The 17,370-nt window shown below is 52.7% G+C and overlaps 5 protein-coding genes across 5 annotated transcripts; 4 read left to right on the top strand and 1 right to left on the bottom strand.

Annotated features, from left to right (window-relative positions):
• Window positions 1-170: 170 nt before the first annotated feature.
• KD926_006649 (uncharacterized protein) lies at window positions 171-585 on the top strand (the record flags this gene model as incomplete). Its single annotated transcript, XM_053099650.1, has 2 exons — window positions 171-434; window positions 496-585. The coding sequence occupies 2 exons, from the start codon at window positions 171-173 to the stop codon at window positions 583-585; spliced, it is 354 nt and encodes a 117-aa protein (XP_052956556.1).
• A 537-nt stretch (window positions 586-1,122) lies between these two features.
• Window positions 1,123-1,651, top strand: KD926_006648 (uncharacterized protein; the record flags this gene model as incomplete). The annotated part of the gene is made up of 2 exons (XM_053099649.1): window positions 1,123-1,371; window positions 1,490-1,651. The coding sequence occupies 2 exons, from the start codon at window positions 1,123-1,125 to the stop codon at window positions 1,649-1,651; spliced, it is 411 nt and encodes a 136-aa protein (XP_052956555.1).
• Window positions 1,652-1,994: 343 nt separating this feature from the next.
• Window positions 1,995-5,844, bottom strand: KD926_006647 (DEAD/DEAH box RNA helicase; the record flags this gene model as incomplete). The annotated part of the gene is made up of 5 exons (XM_053099648.1): window positions 1,995-2,269; window positions 2,359-4,797; window positions 4,858-5,311; window positions 5,366-5,735; window positions 5,780-5,844. The coding sequence occupies 5 exons, from the start codon at window positions 5,842-5,844 to the stop codon at window positions 1,995-1,997; spliced, it is 3,603 nt and encodes a 1,200-aa protein (XP_052956554.1).
• Window positions 5,845-6,418: 574 nt separating this feature from the next.
• On the top strand, window positions 6,419-7,502 carry KD926_006646 (HMG-box domain-containing protein; the record flags this gene model as incomplete). The annotated part of the gene is made up of 3 exons (XM_053099647.1): window positions 6,419-6,970; window positions 7,037-7,339; window positions 7,413-7,502. 3 exons carry the CDS (start codon window positions 6,419-6,421, stop codon window positions 7,500-7,502), a joined length of 945 nt encoding a protein of 314 aa, XP_052956553.1.
• Window positions 7,503-10,401: 2,899 nt separating this feature from the next.
• Window positions 10,402-16,042, top strand: KD926_006645 (uncharacterized protein; the record flags this gene model as incomplete). The annotated part of the gene is made up of 5 exons (XM_053099646.1): window positions 10,402-10,584; window positions 10,654-11,400; window positions 11,453-14,483; window positions 14,542-14,669; window positions 14,732-16,042. 5 exons carry the CDS (start codon window positions 10,402-10,404, stop codon window positions 16,040-16,042), a joined length of 5,400 nt encoding a protein of 1,799 aa, XP_052956552.1.
• Between the last annotated feature and the right edge of the window lie 1,328 nt (window positions 16,043-17,370).

Raw genomic sequence — 17,370 nt, 5'->3', positions numbered from 1 at the left:
TCTGACCGACAGGAACAAAGGATACCAATGAGAACAGCCCAAAAAAAAAAGCGAAAGCAGCCCCGAAAAAGAGGAAAAATAAAAAAGCAAAAAGAAAAAGCGGCGAAGAGCGTCAATCAGGGCCAACGGGCAGTGCGTGCGCAGAGATCGCCTGGAAGAGAAAAGGACCGATGGGACGGGGCATGAGGAACGGCGGCGGAGGACCTTGGGAGCATGAGGCCGGTATAATGAAATTGCGCGAGTTGGGCGAGGTTGATTTCCTGGCAGACGGTAAGATGGCAGTTGGTGGTGGTGACGACGGGGAAGCAGAGAGCGCGCAAAATGATGAGGACCTTTGGAGTGAAAGCCTGAGGACCTTGCGGGTTAGCGTGGGTCCGCGGCCTGGCGCCAATGAGGGGCCTCAGGTTGTCACGCTTTTTCTTCAGGCACACAGTGTTCTTCTAGTAGTACTATCCAGAATACACCTACAATGTATATCCAACATCTTACATCCAGTGCAGACGGATCGTTCTGGCGTCATCCATGTTTGGTCTGCATCATCAGGCCCCGCCGAGGGGTACCTTAGACAGTAGTATCCCTGACTAGTCCTAAGTGCTCCATAGTAAGTTCAGTAAGTTCAGTAACGCTGATCGTCCGACTCATTTCCCATGCAATATCTCCACCATGATGTATCCCTATTCCCTGCCTCTACTGGTAACACCAGAGAGCTCCCTCCCCGGTCCCTCTGCACGTCTGGTTGCACTCAGCACGTTCTATAGTTACCTCCCTCTCAAAGCAGACTAGTCCCGATCGGAAGACCACGTGCGGCTCCCACCGCCTTTTCTCCAGATCGTCATTCCTTCGCCGGAATGTGGTTACCTTCGATTATCTACATCCCATCTCTCTCTCGACGTGATATCACATCCTCCAATTCCGTCAATTCTTCATGGAAGATCACTAATCAAACTCCCTGATTTAACCCTAATTACACCTTCCTCCGCCTCTCCCTCTCTCGTCTCCACTCCGGCAAACCCCCGTCCCTCTACGGCAGGAGATCTCCAACTCAACACCTCCACCCTCTTCAGGGTCGCAAACCAAAACAACATACAACAAAAGAAACAAAAAAAAAAAAAAAGAAAGAAAATGGGAAACATCTGCTCCCGCTCAAAAAACGAACCCGAACCCTTCTCCCGTCCCGGTCGCGTCCTGGGCTCCAATCCCCCTCCCCCTTCTGCGGGTGCTCCTGGAGGGAAGAAACCCGCCGGCCCGCGCGCCCCGCTCCCCGCAAACTCCAAATCCAATTTCGGCTCCCCGGGGAGGACCTTAGGGGATGCCGACGACGCCGGTGGTCAGAACTCCGATGCTCGTACTAATGCAGCTTTGGCGGCGCAGGTAAGCCAGTTCTTTCCTTTTCTGTTTATATATTCTTTTGCTTTGGGCTCTATTACTTGGTTGGTTGGTTGGTTGGTTGGGATAAAACAGGTGCTGACTCGTATCGGGGTTCAAACAGAAACGCGCAGAGTCCTCGACTCCAGTCGGAAAGGGTAAACTAGGATCGAAATTGGCGGCGCAGAAGGCTCAGACACAGACGCAGACCTTGAATGAGGTTAGTCACGACGAGAGAGCAGCGAGGGATGCGGACGACGCGGCGAATACGAGACGCTGGGAGTGATCTGCGTATACTATTTCAGTTGTCTACATATGTACTTGGTTGGGGAAGATCTGTTTTTTTCTACTGCGTTTTCTGGTTGAGGTTCTTCTGCTCTCGTTTTCTTGTATCCAATGGAGCTGGTATCTAGGAGTCTACGGTTGATTATAGCGAATTTCAGCATTAGGACAGAGCTTGGCCAATGTCAATAACCTTGAGCAATCTAGCGCTTGGGACATAACCATTTATTTCATTCCATTGCCATCTCCCTGCGTCTCCCCAGACCCCGCCGTGGCACGAAAAAAGACAACGAGACTTTGGTATAGTAAAGTATGATACAATTATATGTGAGGCGAGAAGAGCACCTTTAGACCACGTTATACCGTCCTCCCACGGGGGCCCGCGCGTCGCTATCCGCAGCGGCAATGGTTCCTTCCTTGAGCAGCCGCATAAGCTCCCGCATGGCATTCGTGACGGAGAGCTCGGTTTCGCCTTCAACAAGAATATACAGCTTGGGGTTCTCGCCGGGGCCTGGCTCTTTGCCAGTCCCGTAGAAACTGCCCTTGGTGGTGATGGACGTTCCGGTAGCTTCGAGGATCTTGGCCACGTTCGTACGGTTGGTAACGGCCCATCGTGCTTTCTCTGTTTCGGAAACCATGTCATTAGCAGTTGTTCGGAGCCAAAAGGAGAGGTGGGTGGAGAAGTAGGGGGAGGGGGGCAAAGGAACTTACGTGGAAAGTCGTTGATTTCCAAAGTAGCATGGAAAGCTCCGGCGTCAGGGCCGCGGTTGTCAATAGGCACGCCAGATCTCATAACACCGGCACGACTGAGACGTGCATGGATATCTGCAACCGCCGAGCCCACCTTGTCCAATGGGTTCTTCGATGTGCTGGCAGGATCCTTCTCGGTCCTGTGCACAGTGATCTTGCCATCGAGATCAATGCCCTTGGGAACGCCGGGAGTCGGCGCCGCAGGGGCGTTTTGAGACCCGGATATCATCTTGTTGAACTTCTCTTCGGCCTGCTCATTCTTCTTCTCGTCCTTCTCCTCTTCCTCTTCGCCCTCTTCGCCGGTCTTGTAAGTGCGGCGTTCTCGCATCCGAGCGGCATCTCGTTCCTGATCTAGCCGCTCCAGTCCTTTTCCACCGAACCCAGACGCGCTGGCCTTCTCTTTGCCCGCGCGCACTTTCTCCAAGAACGAATCAACCAGCTTCTGCACGGGCTCGGGCACTTGCTGGCCACTTTGTTTCAACGCCTTAGCGATATCGACCGAATACCGCTCCTGATCTTCAGTCAGGAACGTCACTGCAGTTCCAGTATTCCCAGCTCGCCCAGTTCGTCCTGCGCGGTGAACATAATCTTCGAGATGGTTCGGCGCATCGTAGTTCACAACGAGCTTGAGCTGCTTGACATCCAGACCACGAGCGGCAACGGAGGTGGCAACCAGAACGGGGAATATACCGGCCTTGAAATCTTCAATCGTGGAATCGCGGTCAATTTGGTCCTTTCCACCGTGAATGGACATGCATGGGTAACCCTTGCGCATCAACTCACGAAGAAGGTTGTCGGCTCCTTCTTGACGGTCAACAAAAATCAGGGCACGGGAGTCTTCGTTAGCCTCGTCGGAATACAAATTGCCCAGCAGTTCGAGCAGACGAATAAACTTCTTGTCTTCACTACGAACCTCCACGATTTGTGTGATCTCAGGCGCAACGACACTCTTGCCGCCGACCACGATCTCCACAGGTTTGTTCAAGGACTTGCGGGCAAGTGCCTCCATGTTCCGCGGGAAAGTGGCCGAAAAGAGAACTGTCTGTCGATCCGGTCGAATGTTGGCCATGATTTTCATGACCTGGGGTTCAAAGCCCATGTCGAACATGCGATCGGCTTCATCCAAGACAACATAGGTCACGCGGCGCAGATTTGTGACTCGCCCAGAATTGGCCGCAAGCAAGTCAATCATCCGTCCCGGGGTGCAAACAATGATCTCCGCACCACGCTTGAGGTCAGCAATCTGGTCTTTGATGGGGGCTCCACCATAAGCGCACACAGCCCGGAGATTCAAGGCCTTCAAAAACGGCTTGCAGTCCTTGTGGATCTGGGTTGCCAGTTCACGGGTCGGCGTCATGATCAGCCCAATAGGTCCTTCCATGTTATCCAGCGGCCGCTGGTCTTTGATATGTCGGAACATGGGGATCAAGAAGGCGACTGTTTTACCAGATCCCGTCTTGGCTACACCGATCACATCACGCCCGGACATGATTGCTGGGATGGCTTGTCCCTGAATCGACGTAGGACTATCGTAGCCCAGTCGATCAATCACGTCTAGAGTCTGCACTCCTAAACCACACTGAGACCACTTCTGCACTGGCTTTGGAACATCCACTCCGCGAACCTTGATCCCGTCAAATTCCAACCGCAAATTAGCGACCTCCTCTTCGGACATCTGCGCCAGATCGCTGGGCTCGGTGTAAAATTTCTTTCGGAAAGACTCATATTCCGCTTTCTTGTGATCGACTGTCGGGATGTCCTTCTTCTTTTTCGCCTTGTTGGCAATGGCTAAGAAGTCGTCCGCATCACCGTCACCCACGGCAGTCATATCTACATCGTGCTCATCACCAAACATAGCTTCCGGCTGCTCTGGCTTCGCTTTGGAAAACTTGGCACCCGAGGTCTTCTTGGGAGGAGCGGACTCCGCCAGCTCCGACATGAAAGCATCCAAGGGATCGACCTCTTCTTCTTCTTCCACCTCTTCCGCATCAACATCCATTTTATCGGATTCTTGCTGCTGATTGGAAGATAAATCATTAGATTGCACGTCACCGTTAGTTTGATTCTCGTCTGCTGGTGTTTGTGACTTGAACGCTTCGTTCTGCAGGCGTTCTTCTCGCCTTTCGGCAGCTGCTCGTGCCGCCGCGGCATTTTCCTCTTCGGTGCCCCCGTCCTGCATGTCGACATCGTCGTCTTCTTCCGCGCCCGCTTCGACTGGTTTATCAGCCTCTTTGGTGTCATCTAATGGAGGCGTAGGCAGCTTTTCGAGCTTTCGTCGCGTCGATTCTTCTTCACCAAATCCGAGGGTCTTCTTCTTCGTTGCGGAGGACTTGTCGGTATCTGTGGCTTGCTTGTTGACCAAACCAAATCCACCTACATTGCCCTTGGCTTTTAGGGCAGCTATAGATAAACGATTAGCCAATGTCGATGGAGGATAGATGACCAGATAGTAGAACTTACAAGAAGATGCACTTGAAGAGGCAGTAGGTTTGTTAGCAGACACCTTAGAGGTGGTGGCAGTGATGGCAGTGGTGGTAGTGGTGGTAGTAGTGGTAGTGGTGGTAGTGGATGTCTTAGCCGTAACCGGAACAGAGATATCAGTCCCCAACACAGCCGGCGCAGCTTGAGTTGGAGCAGCGGCATTCTTCGCAATAGCCTTGGGGTCGAACTTTCCGGCATACCCGGTGGGAGCAGGTACGGGGGATTGAGGGGAGTCGACAGCTGGCGATAGGCCTGACTTTCGATCGATTTCTTCCAAGATGTTCCTAGGGCCACCGGCGGCGGCAGCTTCCTGCTGTTTTCGTTCCTTCTCAGCAGCCTGTTTCTGTTTCCATGCTTCCAATTTCGCTAGCCGTTCGGCGCGTTTTTGCTCGTCCGTCGGAGCGGCAGAGACTGGTGTGGAAGGTTTCGACGTCTGTATGTCGGTTAATACCTTACCGTCTTTTCTGGGGATTGGTTGAACACATACCTCGCGAGATCGCGGGGCCGAGTCCTTTCCCCGGTCTCGGCTGTCATCCCGTCTAGACTTGTGTTTCAAATCAGCAGAATCGTCTGTCCGTCTCCGAGCCCTATCGCGGGAGTCATCTCGCCTGCTTCGATAATCCCTATCGCGGCTTCTGCGACGGTAATCCCGATCATCATCTCGGTCTCTCGATCGACGTCGGTCACGGGAACGATCTCTGCGACTGGGTCGATAACTGTCTTCGTCACGGTGATCATCGCGTCTATCTATCGAGCGGTCACGTCTGCGGAATGAATCACGATCACGGTCGCGTTCGCGTTCGCGTTCACGATATCGTCTCTGCAAGGGCCACAGGTGATTAGTTCCCGGACGAGGTCTAGGTTTATCGCATGCTTGCATTGACCGCCACGGACGACTTACCTCGGGACTGCGAGATCTTCGGTAACTTCTGCCATCATCTCGTCTACTCCTCTCATGACGATCATCTCTGCGACTGCGTCTGGATGAAGAATATGTGCTGCCTACAGGTGATGGTGAGCGAGTATCCCCGTGGCGAGCCATTGTTGCAGGCCAGCGATGAGTGAGTATTACTGGAACTCGAAGCACCCGACGAAATTGCGGGGAAGATAGTAGTAAAAGCAAAGTATTACCCTTCCATTAGATGCAAAGCTCGGGGAAAGCAAAGCCGCTCCTGGTCGAAGTTGGGATAGATGGTGGCAACGGGCGGTCCTTAGCAGGGTGGAGGGATTCTTCAGACGCAACCGCGCTAGGATAAATCCCAGCCTGACGCAAACTCCCGCGCAAGTCCTCGATTATCACGTGAGGACCGCGACGTCAGGCCGTCAGGCCATAGCAATGATGTCACGTGGTGCGTCCCTTCCTCATTGGGGTTACCCCAAAACGACGCGCCCAGCCAGCTTCCTCCCGCTTGCGTCTAAGAAAGCTCCCCTGCGGTCAAGCCCCTGCAGTCGCTTTCTTCGTCTTGGTTGGCTACACCTCCCTCCTGATTTACTGTTATTCCCACTATCCTGTCGTCGCCTATCGTCGCATAACATCGCCATGCCTCTGAACGTCGCTCGAGGTGGAGGCGGTGCCCTTCGCGGCGTCTACCTCAATGCCGTCGCTCGTCCCTTCCGTGTGGCCATCTCCCAGCCTCATGTCCGCCGCGTGTGCCTTGCGACGCATCGCGGTTCCCTGAAGCCTATCGCCGGAGCTGTTCCTTCTGTCCTCTCGCGCCAGCTTGTCAACACATACGCGACCGCCAGTCAAGCTAAAGCTACAACCAAAGAGAAGACGACGAAAACACCGAGGGCGAAGAAAGCCACCAAAGATGCTTCGGAGAAAAAGACTCCGCTAAAAAGGACCTCTCAGAAGCCAAGGAAGGTGCTGACAGAAAAGCAAGAGCAAATGAAGAGCCACCGGGCGCACAGAAAGCGGCTCCAGGAGCTCAAGGCAACTGGGCTGTCCCCACCCAAGGTATCCAGGGGGGTCTACTGGAACGTCGCGGTGGCCGATTTGGTACCCGAGGCCATGAAGACGGCCAAAGGTCCAACTGAGGTGTTCCGCCGGGCTATCGAGCTTGCGAAGAACCTCACCTCGGAAGAGAAAGAGGTGCGTATAATGTTTCCCACCAGCAAGTTTTTGATGCAACGCTTCAATGCTCACAATTGACTGCAGCGCTATTTGGCTATCGCCCAATCCAAGCGGGAGGAAGAACTGGCCAACTACAAGAAATGGGTCCAGTCGCACACCCCCACGCAAATTCGGGATGCCAACAGTGCCCGGCGGAGGCTTGCCAAGCTGAGGGATCACCATGTCGCCCTTATTCGCGATGAGCGGTTGGTCAAGCCAGTCAGACCTCAGTTCCTCTTCTACTCGATGGAAAGAAACAAGTCGGGCGATTTCAATCACATGACCTCTCCCGATAGAGCCCGTAAAATCGGGGAAGAATGGAAGAACCTGACATCTTCCGAGAAAGAAGTATGTTTTCCAGCTCCCATTCATCTTGGAACTGACGAAGTAAACTCCTGCAATGCTAACATCAAATCAACAGAAATATGTCCAGCTCCGCAAGGCTGACCAGGAACGCTACCATCGCGAATGCAAGGAAGTCTATGGTGATGGGCCAACACCAACTGAATGAATGGAGACAATGGTATGCGCGCTCAGTGATCCAAATTCTCGGTCATGCTCATGGTAAGGAAGAACTTTGGGGAGGTGCGCGTGATCGCGTATCCTACCACGATAGGCCTCTGTTAATTGTGCGCGCATGTTATTTGTCTGTTCCCACGTTGTCTTAGTCTACGAATTGTACTCTCTAGCCATATTGCTGAAAATCAAATCAATCGGTTAATTTGCTATCTTATCTCGTAATTTTTGGGTGTAGAATGCAGTGTCTCTTCCATAGATGGAGTACTCAAAGTAGCATGGCGCCTGAGCGCCCAGATAAGCCATGGGCTTGCAGGAGCCTGTTAGTACAAGGCAATGAGGGGCCCAATCTGTATCTGTGGGACGAGTAACGACTGGTCCGTCATGTTGAATTTCCTCTTCTGGCTCTTGAGTTCAGGCACTTCAACCTTTTGACATATCAAGGAGCCTGACTGTCAACGCGAGGTCATAGCTTCATCTTCACACCGATCTGTCTCAAAACACAAAAAAGGACGATGGTCAAATGAACAGACTTTGTCAGACCAACTCCAACCAAGATCCCCATGTCGTGTCACCGAGTCCGCGACCCATGATGCAGGCTAGTGACGGTGTCGATGTCCGTCGTTTCACTTGCACTACTCTTCCCGAGCAATAATGCAGGCACGTACAGTATGTTGACGTTGGGCAGGAAGAGCTACGGTAACTAGTTTGAACGACATACATGCGTAGTACTCCGGCGTACATGAGAAATGTGGGTATACGGAGGACTTTCGGACATTACGGCAGTCTCGACTCTCGGTGCCCCATGAGTCATTTGGGAGTGTAGCCTCCAGAGCTGCGAGGGATGTGGATTGGTGCTCAAGTAACATTGCTTCTTTTGGCTCAACTCGTCATCATCTTGGACTTGGTTGGGTCTTGTCTTCTGCTGGGCCTCGTTGACCGGTTCCCATTCGGGTCCAGAATTCTCTGGGTCGGGCATATGCAATGCTCGAGATGAAACATGCGGTATAGCCTCAGTGACATATCCTGGATCTAGAAGTTTCCTTAGGTACATGATCAGTGAGTAACCATGAGCCAGAGTCGATGGAAAATTGGCCCGCATATGCTCCGCAGCGGGGATTACGATGCAGCTGGAGACTGAACTCTGAAGAATAATGAAGAAGTTCAGCCTGATGGACAACTCACGACCGAAAACCAGAAAAGAAAAAAAAAGCCTAATAAATCAAAACAAAAGGATAATAAAAATAGACGGGACCGTCCAAAAGAGGAGTCGTACGGAAGAGTCGGACAAGTCTGTCTGTACTTACCACTTCCGACTTGACTAGAGAACGGACGTTGGGGCGTCTGCTAAAGCGCCGGCTCTCATAGGCTCGAGCGAGGTCTTTGCCTTCGATGCGGTGAAGAAAAGACGGCGCTGGAGGAGGGGCTAAAGTAGTCGCTCTGCTGGGATAGGATTTTCCTATACCCGAGATTCTCGCTGGATTTACGGCGACAGAAAAAGGAATAACAAATGGGCGTTAGATGCCCGATGGGGGTATTTCTTGAGAAGATTCCATGCCATGATAACTATTGTAGAGATCGAGAATAGAGTGTTGTTTGTTGTGGTGGTTATCTGATCAAACTTGACTCCCTAGTGCAGCACGGTGTACTCGGTGGACAGGGACTCCGGGAGTAGAGATCCATCTCGTGCCTTGTTGCCTGAGATCTTATCGATTGTCTCTATTGTTCGTGTTGACCCAAGGAACCATCGTTTCTTCCTCTTATCCGTTCCCCCCACTTGGAGGGACAACAAACACATCTCCGGTTCACTTGTTGTTCACTTGTTTCTCCTGAAAAGGCAATCGAGGTTGATCTCCGATTTCGAGTACAATCAACGGTAAATCACCATCATAGTCCACCGTCTTACCGTCAGGGTTCAGCCGGCTTGCCCACCATTTCCACCGAAGGAGGGGGGCCATCTTTATCGATAGGAGCGTTGCAGGCACTGCGACCGGGTGTGTGACTGGCTTGTGCCTGCGTGACTTCTCTTCCCTACACAATTTGTTGATCTTGCGCCAATCCCAGAGATCCGCGCTCGTTGCTGTCCACTCCCGCTAGACTTCGCTGGTCGCTCTTTTACCCCCAGCCACCAGCCACCGTTTTTACTTCTTGTCTCTCGGGGGAATCACATCAAACTGCCGACGATTGATTACTTTCGAGGTAAGAGAGAGAAAAAAAAGTCCAAGCCCTCGTGCTTTTTTCCTCTTGAGCTCCCCCTTTTTTTTTTTCCCGCGCAACTGCTGACTCTCCCCATGTACGTGCCATACTAGTTCGCATTCTGAACCGGTGCCCATCGCATACCTCACCGTCCAATCCAATTTACTCGTAGGACGATCTTCACTACTCTCCTTTCTCCAATCTCGCCCACCGCCTCGTCATGAACTACTGCGCTTTTCTCCCTGTCCCTACGCCTTCCTACTGACCTTTTCCCTTCAATTTTTCGGATTTCTCTTCAACTTTTTCCACCTTGTTCGACTCTTCTATTTCGTATCTTTACCTTTAATTTCGGATCTTCTCTTTACCTCGTTTCTTATCGCAAGTTGTGCTTCACATTTCATAATTGTCACGTCTTACTCCGTCTGACCTCCGGCTTCTGGTGTTCTAAAGGGAGGCCCTTTCTTTTTTCAGCCCTTTCCTTTCTTGCTTCACCCCTCGACAGCTCCTCATTCCATTGATTTCTCGCCCTTGATTTTGTTATTTAAATAAAATCACGACCTGGCTCTCCTCCGCGCTCGACTCGTTTGATGTCAATTGCCTGCGGCCGATGCCCCCTCAGTACCCATGCGCCTGACGCTATTGTCTCGCTGACCTCTGTCAAGCCGCGCATACTTTTTCATTTTGTGTTTTTTGCAACCATGGAAACCCCGCGCATGGCTCGCAATGATGTGTTTACTTCCGCTTTCGGTGGTTTCTCGCATGCGCGCGATGCAGCTGTGCGTCATGGGCAGCAGGCACGATGCAAGGGAAGTGGCCTGATTGGGAAGAGTGTGGACATACTGAAGGAGTTCTTGGAAATAGGACTTGTGGGTATAGATGAGGTGTGTTTTCTTTCGCACAGAGTTATTAATACACTTGAACCTCTAACTGACTACCTCAATCTAATATAGGCGAACAGCTTTCGAAGTTCTCTCGAAAAGGCGGCCCTACTTTCGGAAGTGAACTTTCACAGGCTAGAAGACCCAAGTCACGATGACGTTCCTCCTTCATACGACGACGCTGTCAGAGACCTACCGCCAGAATACGCTACGCTTTCGCCACTTGCACATCGAAAAGATGTGGTTCACGATTCAGCGCCGCCCAAATATTCCCAAACTGCCAATTCCAGACCCTCGTCCCGTGTCATCGACTTTGATGGTTCACTCGGAATTCGAGAATACAAGGGCGGGAAAAACAAGAAGAAGAACAAGCCGGCACCGCAGCGACAGGCTACACCCCCGCCAAACGATGACGGCGACAAAAAAGACGAGGGCGCGGACGGGGGATCCAACGGCGGGGATCCTCCAGCCGATGGAGGTGATGCTGGCGACGGGAACGGCGATGGCGGAGATGGTGGAGGCGGAGGCGGTGGTGATGAGGGTGGAGACGACGACTGGGATGCTTGGAACACTACCAGCACCAAGAAGAAGACCAAGAAGCAAAAGAAGGAGGAGGAAGAGGAATTAAGGCGGAAGGAGGAGGAAGAACAAGCGGCCAAAGAGGAAGAAGAACGCAAAGCCAAGGAAGAGGAAGAACGAATAGCAGCAGAGACCGCGGCAGCAGACAACAACAATCTCAGCTGGGCGGATGATCCTAACGGCAATGATGACTCATGGGCTGGGTTCGCCACTGCAGGGAAAAAGAAGAAGAAGGGCAAGGTATTTGATAGCGTGCAACGTGCATATCAATTCTTGAGCTAACGTTTTATAGGGGACTGATTTGTTAGGGGTTGATCCTCCCGCAAACTCGTTCCAGGACATCAGCTTGGGTGACGGGGCTCCGCAATTAGACCTCAGCCTTGACCCTACGGGTGGGAAGTCTGCCGGAACGGATTTCAATTTCGGTACCTGGGGTAAAGGTTGGGGAGGCGGAAATAAATGGGGATTGGATTCCTTGGGAGACATGAATGGCGTCAAAGACGAGAAAGGGAAAGCAGACAACAACCCCTGGTCGCTCGGCTCCAAGGATCCTATGAAAGGCTCAGTCGGATTCGATTTCGGTGGCTCCAGTGACCCCCCGCCGGCCGCTCCTGCGGACGAGCCAAAGGCCGATGATGATAGCTGGGGTGGTTTTAATGTCACTAGCAAGAAAGATAAGAAGAAGAAAAAGAAGGGCGTTTTGGAAGAAGAACCCCCCAAGGAACCTGAACCTGAGCCAACCCCACCCCTCGAGCCTGAGCCTGTGCCCGAACCCGAACCTGCTCCAGCAGCGGACATCGCGGGACTCTCCAAAAAAGAAAAGCGAAAAGCAAAGAAGGGGAAAGATGAACTACTGGCGCCCGAGCCAGTTGTAGAAGAGCCTAAAAGTGATGATATTTGGGCAGACATTGATACGAAAAAGAACCCGGAGCCGGAAATTGCAGATGATAATGACTGGGACTGGGGCGCGTCGATCAAAAAGAAGGACAAGAAGAAGAAGAATGCAATTCTTGAGGACCCGGTGATAGAGGAGCCTCCGCCGGCCCCAGAACCGCCACCGGAGCCCGTTGTCCAGAAGAAAGAAGAAGACGATTGGGCCGGATGGGGTGCGCCAGCTAAGAAGGACAAGAAGAAGAAGAAAGGCAAGCTGATTGAGCCTGAGCCCGAGCCTGAACCTGTCCCAGAGCCCGAGCCCGAACCTATCGTGGAGCCTGAGCCTGAGCCGGAACCAGAGCCCGAGCCCGAACCTGAACCTGAGGTCCCTGCACTGCCCGATGACCCTCTTTATAATAATTGGGACAAGCTGTCTTCAAAGGATCGGAAGAAGCGAGAGAAGTCGCTGAAAAAGAAGGGTCTTCCCATACCAGGTATAGATATCCTAATTCCTCCACCTCCGCCCCCAGCGCCCGTGGAACCAGAGGAACCAGAGCCAGAGCCTGTGGTGGAGTCTGAACCCGAACCAGAGCCAGAACCAATCCCGGAAGTGATCCCAGAGCCGGTCATAGAGCCAGAGCCGCCTGTTGAAGACGATAGCTGGGGAATCTGGGGCCCTTCAAAAGACAAGAAAAAGTCAAAGAAGAGCAAAATCGCCGAGGACCCTCCACCACCTGCACCAACTCCGCCGTCCCTAGGATTGGATCACGATATCGATGCATTCGCGATCGAAGATGTCCCCGAGGAGCCCATGCTGGATGACCCCCCTCCTAAATCCTCAAAGAAGAAAGCAGAAGAACCTCCCGCGAAAGCCACCAAGGGATTCTGGTCCGCTTTTGGAGCCGCGACCTTAGGGAAACCTAAGGCCACGAAGAAAAAATCCGAGGAAAAGCCCAAGGTGATCGAGGAACCGAAGGAACCCGAGTCTGCCCCGGCGGACGCTGATTTGCTCCTCGATGTTGGTGACGAGCCTGGGGAACCCGCGGCGTCTGACGCGCCTGACGAGCCTATAGTAGAAGAGCCACCCCCGCCAGCCGCGCCGCCAACGAAGACACCTGTTGTCAGCTCCAAGTCCAAGTCATCAGCCAAGCTGTCCGTCGCTGAGCGCATCAAAGCCCTTGAGCAGGCGAAGAAAGATAAAGTAAAAGACAAGGCCTCCGGGAAATCTAAGACGAAAGAAGCCATCCCGCCCCCAGTGGATCCTCCCGAACCTCCTCAGCCAGATCCGGAACCAGAACCGGAGCCAGTGGAAGAACAGAGAGTTGCACGAGACTCGGTCCCTGGAAGCTTTCCTGACGCCTTTGACGACGACTTTGAAGACCCACCGCCCCCTGTCCCAGAGCCTGAGCCCGAGCCGGAACTAGAACCCAAGCAGGAGCCCCCGCCACCAGCTGAGCCTGAGCCCGCGGTCTCGTCGAAGAAAACCAAGAAGAAGGACAAAAACAAAGGGAAGGTTGTCGAACCGGTGCCCGAACCTGAACCAATCCCTGAGCCGGCTCCAGAACCCCCACAAGAGCCAGAACCGGTGCCCGAGCCCGAGCCCGCTCCCGCTCCCGCTCCAGTTTCCAAATCGGACAAGAAGAAAAAGAAGAAGGGTAAGCTTGTTGAGCCTGAACCGGAGCCCGATCCAGCGCCGGCGCCAGACCCTGAGCCCGAGCCCGAGCCTGCTCCTGCAGATGAGCCCCAACCGGAAGCGGAGCCGGAGCCAGAGCCCGCAGAACCACCCGCTCCCGAGCCCGAAAAGCCCAAGAAAAAGAGCAAGAAAAGCTCAACTTCAAGAGGCATCATGTCCTCTGCTGATGCGCCGCCTGCGGATGTGACCGCGGGTGACGCGCCCCCAGAGAATGATGCTGGTGGACCCCCGACACCACCGCCCGAGCCAGTTGCGCCTGAAAGATCGGCCAAAAAGGAGCGTGCACGTGTCGAGCGAACGGCAGGTGCCGCGTCCTGGGCGTTCTGGGGCGCTGGGGCTCCACCGCCTAAGAAGTCAGGTCATCGGGAATCCAGGCACAGAAGGGAACAATCACCGGGGGTTTCAAGATCCAAATCGAATAGACACGCCAGACCTCGGGAGCCTGAGCACGAGATGGAAAAGTCATCAGCATCTGAGAAGGACAAGCGCCGAGAAGCCAAACTCAACCGAGGAACGGCCTTCTCGAAATTCATCCTTGGAGCCCCCCCTCCGCCTTCACGCACCAAATCAAGTCGTCGAAACGGACATTCCGCCTCAAAACATACTTCTAGAGGTCCGTCCGTCGATATGAATGATACTGGCATTCCATCACCCCCGCCAGACGACGGACAGGAGATGCCCGATAAGGTAGCGCGAATGATGGGAGTATCCGGAACCAAGCGAGAAAGGCCGCGTGGAACGCGAACGAAATCAAGTGGTATGTTCTTTGTATTTATGTCTTCTTTGAACCTTGCTGATGGCCAATTTTGTTGCAGGTGCTCGTGATCCTTACGCATTGGAGGACGAAGACATGGTCATGGTAGATCGAGAGGATGCCGAAGGGTATCCACCAAAGACACGCTCGCGCGAGTCCAGACACTCCGAGAAGCGGTCAAGAAAGCAGGTTAGTAGGCCTGACTCTTGACGTAATTTTTCTATGGCGAATATTTGCTAACCATCTACTAGTCGCGGTCGAGGCCCGAGGAACTTCAGGAAGATGCTGTTATGGTCGATGCTGACCAGGCGCAGCAAGGCCCTGATGTCTTCTCTGGACCAGATGACATTGCTTTTGTCGAAGCCCCACCAAAGGAGCCGCAACGCCTTAAACGCTCAAACACCGCTCCTAAGAAACCTGAGACAGGTGGATTGATGGGTCTCATCGGTTCGCTGCGCAGGACTGCGCGTGCGGAGCCTCCTGAACGTCATAAGTCTCGCTCTCGTCGTGATGATGATGCAAAGCACATGGCGGACCCCGAACGGGACGAGGCTCGGCGTCAGCGCCGTGAAGAAAGAAATAAACGCTCAGCCCGCCCGGAGAACGAGGGCGATGGGTTTGTCACCGACGCTCCTCCAGCCGAGGAAGCGCCAGACATGGAAGCAGACGATGCGGAAGCTAGAAGAGCAGAACGCAGGGCGCGACGTGCCGCAAAACAAGCTTCTCTGGACCAAGCTCGAGAGAACGAAATGCGTGAGGCAGAGGAGAGGCGCGCGAAACGAAAGGGAAAAGAACTCGCTCGGGAGCGAGAGATGCATGATAGACAGCTTCGCGAAGAGGAAGAGCGGGAGCAACGACGCCAAGAAGAGAAGAGAGCACGTCGAGCTGCCCGCGAAGAGCGCCGCGCTCGTGAAGAGCAGGAGGCCCGAGAGGCGGAAGCCCGGGCCGAAGCGAAAGCTGCGGAACGCCGTGAAAGGCGCCGGCAGAGGGAAGCAGAAATGCAGGAAAATCCCAGATCGCGGCGCCACTCCCGCGTGGATGATCGCGCTACTCGGGATTTCTACGCTGAGGACCCTTACGCCGACCCGGAGAGATCGAATCGCCGACGATCCAGGGCCCCGGAAATGGCCCGGGAGCAACCGCCGCCGATGATGTCCGGCGGACGGAGGGATAAGATCTCGTCTTGGGTTGATCAACAGCACATCAACCCTCCGGAGCCGCCGCCCCTTGTGGCCACTGTGCTCGACATGCCACCCGGTCCGGGCGATCAGACCAATGCGCACTCGATGTCATCGGATGAGGAAGCCCGACGTGACCTCCGCCGCAGAGCCCGCAGACGAGCGCGGTATCCGGGACTGACAGATGATGAGATCAACGACCTACGCGAAAGAAAACGTGAGGCGCGCCGATCTGACCGGGATGGCATGAAGAGCAGCTCCGGTAGTGGCGACTACGAGCGGGACCGTGGCATGCGACATGACCGGTACAGCGCGCCGCCGCCGCCGCAGCCCAACTCTGGTGGAAAAATGAACTGGTTCAAGAAACTCACCAGTCTGTCATGAAGAAGGGGAGATATATAACGATTTTTTTTCGACTTTGCGTGATGATTCAAATGATTGAAACGACAGAAATATTATTATGACCTTGTTGGATTACGAGAAAAAAGGATATCAACTGGATGACACCAACAAATTGGACCGATGTTGGATACGAATGAAATGTATTTTTAGCGAGAACCAAAATGTGTTACTCTCAGCTCGATGATTATAGCTTAAATGATGATGCGTTATATGTACCTTCCTGTCTATTTTGACATAAGAACGTAATTTAAATGGGAATTGCTAAGGACACCCCAACTGATTATCTAATATCAGTTATTATGTAATCTCACCACGACCACACCCCATTCCATTCCATCTAACTAATTACTGTAGCAACAGTATGTGTGATGAACCTACGCAGGAAAGATAGATGATCTTTATTAAACGGCATTCTATTCGAAATACCAAACGTGAGGAAGAGAAGCAAAGGTAAGGCTATCTAGGAAAACAAATAGAGAGGCGCTGGTTTGTATGCTTAGTAAGTACCCTCTGTCTTAGTCATCTTGTCAGCGACGTCAGGGTCCTGACATCGACTGCGTATACCGAAAGCAAAAATACTAGACAAAAAGAGTGGAAATTCAGATGAATCAGGTATTAAAAAGGGAACTCCAAATGCAGTTACAACAGGCAAGAAAAAAGGACCATCTAAGTGCTCAAACTGTGGTGAAATTGGGCATACAATCAGGTCATGTAAGGTATAATAGCTAGATGGAATGGAATGGGGTGTGGTGAGATTACATAATAACTGATATTAGATAATCAGTTGGGGTGCCGTTAGTTAGTAAAAAGTTGGGGTGTCCTTAGCAATTCCCAATTTAAATCTGTAGTTAACGTAATCAACTACCGAGCCGCGCCTACCACCGAGCCGCGCCCCTTCGATAAAACTTCCTACTTTTTTCATTACTCTTCATTCAACGCGTCATTTCTCTCCCCCATACTAAAATATGCCTCTTTCTCAAGAATCTCGTATTCAGATGGCTAATTCTGCATTTAAAAATGGTCAAATTAAATCGAAAAAACGCGCTGCACATATTTATGGAGTTCCTGAAACTACCCTACGCAGCGAATCAATGGTATACAACCACGATCGGAGACACGCGCCAATAGTCATAAATTAACAGTAATCGAAGAAGAAACTCTAGTAAAGCGACTACTAGATGCAGACAAGCGAGGCTTTCCCATTCGTCCAGAGTTTCTACGTGAAATGGCTCAGATATTACTTTCTGAGCGTCCACAAAACCACACTGCAGTTCTTGGTATTAATTGGGCTTATAAGTTTACCAAACGCT

The sequence above is a fragment of the Aspergillus affinis genome, assembly GCF_023601865.1.
Source record: "Aspergillus affinis strain CMG 70 chromosome Unknown NODE_36_length_285616_cov_85_140891, whole genome shotgun sequence".
Taxonomy (NCBI): domain Eukaryota; kingdom Fungi; phylum Ascomycota; class Eurotiomycetes; order Eurotiales; family Aspergillaceae; genus Aspergillus; species Aspergillus affinis.
The sequence above is the reverse complement of the archived record's forward strand: the minus strand, read 5'-3'. Positions and strand labels throughout refer to the sequence as shown.